Raw genomic sequence first — 7,063 nt, 5'->3', positions numbered from 1 at the left:
TGTGTGTGTGTGTATATATATATGTGTATATATATATATTATATATATATATATATACATACATATATAATTGTATATATATATAATTGTATACATGAGAAGTAGATTCTTGGCAAAGTGTAGATATATCAAATAAATCTTGGAACAAGGCGTATGTATCAAATAACGGAAGAGTGCTCGGATAATGGAATAATGATGTACTGTAAATTTAAACCAAGCAAAAAACGTTCTTCTCAATTGTTTCAAAAAGAGGTTTCGGCAGGAAATGAGACCGGAAATTTCTCCCTATCAAGGCGAGTACCATCCGCTAGATCACAGAGGCCTTGGGATATCGCAGATACAATCAAGCGTGTGGGTGGGTGTGTGTGTTTGTGTCAAAAAATAGTAATGATAAAAATGCTCAAATGTAGAAACACATTATGATCTTCAACGTTGATACCTTCATTAGTTATTTTAGAAAGAAAGTGCTTCCGGTTGGATTTCAAGCTGTAATATTTCGTCACCAAAACGCATTTTTAGCGAAGATTGCACGTTCGAGTCACACAGGAAGCATTTTTTTTTTCTCAAACAACTAAAGGTAGCCTACATTTCGATGAACGGCTATGCTACATAACATCACAATTTCATTTGTTGTGTATCTGAGAACTGTTTATATTAATCACCAGTTTGTTTGCATACGGTATGTTTACAGTGCTAAGCAACAACTTTGATATACATACATTTTTCGTACCTGAGTGTATATATATATATATATATATATATATATATATATATATATATATTTAATATATCAAGTTAATTGACTTAGGTCACTCGATTAAATATACACAATAGTTTAAATGTATGAATACATAATTTATATATTTCATATTTTAAAATCAAACATTTGATGAAAAATGAATAGCATATGACAATTACTTTTTAAAATAGAGTATGTGCGTGTATCAATGATCTAAACTAATAAGCAATAGTTATAGTTGTTTAGAGCAATTAAAATACTTAATTTACTTTTAGAATTTGTCTAACGGAAAAAATACTTAAATCTTTAGAACCAATGGTAATAACAAATGGCATGAACGAATGACAAGAGTATAATATTTATTTAAAAGCATGTTAGAAATTCCGTCACTTTATTGCACCATTATCAATACAGAAAACCGCTAGTCATTTCAAGTATAATTGGCACATGAACAATGTAACGAAATATAACATTTATGCTATTGATTAACTTACAACATGATAGTGTGAGAACCTGTAATATTGTGGTAAATAATTCCGTATTTAAATCAATTATCACACATTGGTATATAGACATACTCGAGTCTAATCATCTTCAGGACATTACTCGTAAAAATATCTAGAAATCAAGAAATAGACATCATTTGTGAATTATGTATACCTTTGTTGTTCGTTAGTGTATTGGAATAGAAAATGATGTAAATGAATTCGTTCATCAGTATCCAAATTTCCATTGAATAGCAAAACATATTGTAAGTGAAAATAACAATAGCTTACCAGTAATGCACTATATTACTAACTAAATCAGTTAATTATACAAGAAATTCGTATGATTGACGAATCAACAAATCTTTTATCGAAATCCCAGTTTTCTGCCTTAACTGATATTCACATGGGCTTCCAATGAGTACATTACTCTCCATACGCTTTCATTCTACTCTCATATAGAAATAGACAAACATGCAAAATGTATAACTTCCACTTATAATACATTTGAAGAAACCTCCTATTGTTAATATCAAAAGATACTTCAAGAGAATGGTCCAGCATTCTCACAGTCATGTACGTACAAAACAGATGACATCTTGATTAGCGTATTTTACGTACAAATCATGGTTTCCGTTACGGAACAATTAATTTACATAAAGAGTATATGAATAATTTTTTCATTTATTACAATTAGGAACATTCATTTATTCAAAAAGTGTTTGAAGTGTATCCTTCCATTAAGTAGTCTGTAGCAGCTTTCTTTTTGAGCACTAAATTTGCGTCCAACTAAAATTCCGTCAGTAATATGTACCTATGTGCGGTGACACGTGACTATGTGGATGGGTCACGTGACTACCTGGATAAATGTTAGCTGCGCTTGGTGATGACCAATACGATGTATGTGATCCGAATAAACTTGCGTTTGTCGACGGAATTGGTGCACCAACAAATTTTGCTGGATGGGGATATCCTTGAATGTAAGATAGGTCTGACTGATATCTGTAAATGCTTGGATCTGTTTGAACCGGCTGCATTGCCTGTGCTAGTCCAGCAAAGTCAAATTTGTATGCATACCTTTTGCCATGTACTTTGGTCATTATGTTTTTATCATAATAATATCGTAATGCTCTGCTTAGCTTGTCGTAATTCATGTTGGGTTTACTTTTTCTCTCACCCCATCGCCTCGCAACTTCATCAGGGTCTGTCATTTTGAATTCACCATTTGTACCTTCCCATGTAATACAGTTTGAATTGGAGCTGTCTGAAAGCAATTCCAACAGAAACTGCCACAATTGAATCTGTCCACTTCCTGTTTAAATAAGTGAAATTAAAATCAAATTAGAGTAATTCAAATTTTTGAAAAACCGTACGCATTTTTCCAGTTATAGGCCTACACGTTTTTGATAGAATTTTATAGGAAATATATATCATTGCCGTTGTCGTAGTTGTCGGCACCATCTAACGCTGCGCGTTTTAAATATGCGGTGGTGAACTTTTCTTATAATTCGACCTTATTCCTACCCCTTCTGTAATTATTACATTATTATTCTAACCATCAAAAAGAGATTTAGAAAAAACACCTGATCATCATAGCATGTTATTTCAGTTACTGTTTCTGTACTTTGTAAAACATACTCCATAAGCACAATATACTATAGGACTTTTTCGATGTAAACCTTCAAAGAAACATAACAATATGGTGATTCACAAACTCCAGAAAAAAAATATTATAAACTTATACATGTAAATTGAAAATCGCATCTAACCATGACCGGCCGAGAATGGTCAGGGTTTGTTTCCAACTGTCAAAACCTGAATGAAACACTGCGCCAAATCGCCTTCCCCACGACAGAAAACCCGAGATTGAATTCATCCCGTATAGCCTATATTCATAAGATATTTTAACGATTAAGCTATTAATAGCACCGTGAAGGCAAGACAAATTCAAAATAGGCCTAAATAATATTCTTTTTATTATATTTATATTAAAAAATCGAAGTACTAAAGTGATTGAACACTTGATGAAGACGTTGGTAAAGACGCTGATCAATTTTATTTATATCGAGGCAAATTGTATACAGCAGGCTTATTTTGTTCAACTACGACAGTTAATTTAACTCTGAGTAGAAAGAAAAGCACAAATATCCGCCCGTCGGAAATACAATCATCTCATGGTATCCGGGAGTCAATAAAATCGAATCGTTATTCAGTGCCTTTTAGTCGTTCAAATAATAATCATAAACGTACTTCAAGTACGATGCCATTTTGCCTCAAGTGTTTAATGGGCACAACTCCGCCAAGCCATACTACCGAACAAATATAATGTGGAGCACACTAGCGAATTGAAAAGAATGAATAGACATAAAATAAACTAAAACAATAATATCACTGACCATAGTTTCCAGGCTAAGTGAGTTTAATTGTGGTTAATTGATGTTTAAGTCAACATAAATGGACATAAAATTAACTAAAACAATAATATCACTGACCATAATTTTCAGGCTAAGTGAGTTTAATTGTGGTTAATTGATGTTTAAGTCAACATGAATGAACATAAAATTAACTAAAACAATAATATCACTGACCATAGTTTTCAGGCTAAGTGAGTTTATTATTGTGGTTAATTGATGTTTAAGTCAACATTTTAATAGCTATTAATTTTTCACTTCAATTTCAATTCATAAACCATGTAACTGATCTTAAATATGCCTAACGTTAACGGATATTAAAATATGAAATCTTTATTATTTTTTAATTCACTGTGTTACTTGTGTACGTTATGGTTCTTATAATATAGGCCTATTATACAGATATTATTTTACAAATGATCATACGTGTCTTCGAGTGTAGTTTTTAATTCTCTGTGTATCAGGATAATCAATGGTTTTTTGCTTAAATTTGTTTTGATTTTTTTTTCACATTACTTTAACCTACCATTGTTGTTTTGTAAAAAGATAAATTGGCTTAGAAGCAAGTGAGACGTCAGCATGAATGAGTTAAAGATGACTTTTGAGATGACTTGGTTGATTGTTAACAATAGATCGATCGAGTAAACGTATCAAGACATTGATTGAGCAAAACGATTGGGTTAATTATGTGAGACTCGGTTGCATTCACTTCAGGCTACATATCTACTTAAGCCAAATCAAAGACATGTCATATAGCCAGAAATAAATATATAGACGACGGTGATACATTACCAGCAATTTGATCATTGGAAGTATAGACCTATTTATCAAAGCGCATTCTTTGTGCATAACAAAGACTTCTTTTAATGAACTTATGCAGCATTCTTTTGGATGTGTGGTATTTTATAAAAAAAAAAAAAAAAAGTAGTTACATAAGTACGAAAGAATCTAATAATATGTGAGTCTGTTAGCATATTATAGACATTACCTGTATTCGGTTTACAATATCCGGTCTAGTGGTGTAACTAATTTCTGAGGGGCCCTGGTTCAAGGGTACCGTCGGGGCCTTTGACGCATATAAATTAGCAATTACTACTCTTTTACTGAAGTAATCCATACATCCATACTAATACCATCCCCAGCCGAACATCATTCCCATGAAATCGGTCATCAAACAAAATACTATACACTCAGAACTCTGGTGGAATAGACCGTTATCTTGTTTGTATGCAGAAATTCATTCATGGTAATTCCAAGTAACTACTTATAATTCTTGAATGTTCTGTAAGAGGACAGGCCAATGTAATAGATTAAATAATAACAGGCAACCGGAAAAGGTCAAGATCCGACATATGAAATAGGACCGGTCATTGTAAGCGATATTATTAATAGCGGAGAAACGGACAACCGGGAAAGATCAGGATCCGACGTAGAAAAGGACAGACCAAAGTAAGCGAATGCATTATTAGCAGATTGATGAACAATTGGAATAGATCAAGATCCGACTTTATCAAATAGAATATGCCAATGTAAACGATAAAAGTAATAGCGGAAAGACGGACAAACAGAATAGACCGGGATCCGACGTTGAAAAGGACAGGCCAATTTAAACTATTAAATTATAATAGCTGAGCGACGGACAACTGGAATAGACCAAGATCCGACATATAAAATAGAACAGGCCAATGTAAATGATAAAATAAAATATTGGAGCGACGGCGGACTAACCGGAATAAATCAAGAAATGCCAATGTAAATGATTAAATCAATGGCGTTGGTGGGTGACAGACAATTTGAATAAATCAATATCGACTTATGTAATATACAGGGCAGGCCAAGGTAGACGATCAAAATAATAGTGGGGAATGGACAACCGAAACAATTAAAACAATGGTATAATGAAACATCAGGACGGTAAAGCCGGCCGCGCCACTCACTGTGCGCACGACGGTTGTCGGCCAACGCGATTCCATGGAGAATGCATCACCACGACGCGCCCGCGACTGTTCGTTTTTTTTTTCTGCCTCTTCCTTGCGGAATGATCTACCCTTTGTTTAAATTTTGACCATTTTAGATTCATTGAAAGTACTGTAATTCAAAAAACTATAAGAGTAAACCTAATTTTTAGCTGGTGTATTATAACTACTATAATGGATTTTGAATATAAACAAATTAACATTGGGAGACATGGATCAAGAAAATGTAATAACATTTAAGTGGTGTGTTTACAACATAATAATTATTTACGATAACGTCATGAAAATAATGATACTAAAATTTAATAGCACTTATAATATTAATAATAAATGTATTAGCCCATTTATAATCGGATATAAAGCGAATTTATTCATCAATCCGCTAAGAATGTATTCGTTTTATAGGACTTTATTCGTTGAAAAGCTACAGGGTACGGTAGCCTACGATGTTCCATCATGTCCTTATTAAACACTGTATATGTACCTTTGATGATTTATATTCTATAAATACTAGATCTACAATTAGGAGAGGTCTTTTATTATTATTATTATTATTATTATTATTATTATTATTATTATTATTATTATTATTATTTAGTAGTAGTAGTAGTAGTAGTAGTAGTAGTAGTAGTAGTAGTAGTAGTAGTAGTAGTAGTAGTAGTAGTAGTAGTAGTAGTAGTAGTAGTAGTAGTAGTAGTAGTAGTAGTAGTAGTAGTAGTAGTAGTAGTAGTAGTAGTAGTAGTAGTAGTGGTAGTAGTAGTAGTAGTAGTACTAGTGGTAGTAGTAGTAGTAGATAGTAGTAATAGTAATAATGGGGAAGGCGGTTGGGCGCAGCGTTTTCTATTGCCCCTGAACTCCGTGGTTAGGAGCCACACGCTGACCATTATCGGCCGGCTTTTCTTAGATACCCCATCTAGCACTGTTGACGGGCTGTGAAGTGGTTCACTCTATGTTTTAAACATTACAAATGAATAAAATAAGACTGCATCTCATCAACAATGATGGTGACATCAGGCCATTTTAAAAATCTCATTGGCATGTCATTATATATAGGCTAATAAACGTCTGTTTATAAAAACATCGCTTTAATAAAAACATTCTTTAATAATTATTATGTTATAAACACACCACTTAAATGTTATTACATTTTCTTGATCCATGTCTCCCAATGTTAATTTGTTTATATTCAAAATCCATTGATTTATTCAATAATTTGAAAAAGATAACAAAAATCCAATAGTTATAACTTCGAAAATGTGTTGGTTTGAACTTATAATCTTACCTGGGTTACTAAGAGTCCTGCTTGTAGGTCCAAACATCTTGTATGGATCTACAATTAGGAAGAAAGAGAAAAAGCAATAATAAGAAGAGATTTATTAGAATAGATAGATAGAAATTAAAACTATGCAACAAATAGGCCTATATAATAAAAGCAATATAATAGCATATATA

At 32.5% G+C, this 7,063-nt stretch overlaps 1 protein-coding gene across 12 annotated transcripts in view; it reads right to left on the bottom strand.

Annotated features, from left to right (window-relative positions):
- Positions 1–630: 630 nt before the first annotated feature.
- LOC117101022 (transcriptional regulator Erg-like) overlaps positions 631–7,063 on the bottom strand; it is a 45,568-nt gene continuing 39,135 nt past the window's right edge. For 10 of the 12 annotated variants that reach the window (XM_033240880.1, XM_033240885.1, XM_033240884.1 and 7 more), the window contains exons 6-7: positions 6,894–6,941; positions 631–2,536 (exon numbers count right to left, since the gene is read on the bottom strand). In XM_033240880.1, the coding sequence (XP_033096771.1) occupies positions 2,025–2,536; positions 6,894–6,941 (560 nt within the window). In that variant the 3' untranslated portion in view covers positions 631–2,024. The remainder of the gene's footprint in view (positions 2,537–6,893; positions 6,942–7,063) is intronic. The other 2 variants (XM_033240883.1, XM_033240877.1) reach the window with 1 other exon arrangement.

Source organism: Anneissia japonica, unplaced genomic scaffold, assembly GCF_011630105.1.
Source record: "Anneissia japonica isolate Jap-2015-1 unplaced genomic scaffold, ASM1163010v1 scaffold1785_len1016330_cov206, whole genome shotgun sequence".
Taxonomy (NCBI): Eukaryota; Metazoa; Echinodermata; class Crinoidea; order Comatulida; family Comatulidae; genus Anneissia; species Anneissia japonica.
The sequence above is the reverse complement of the archived record's forward strand: the minus strand, read 5'-3'. Positions and strand labels throughout refer to the sequence as shown.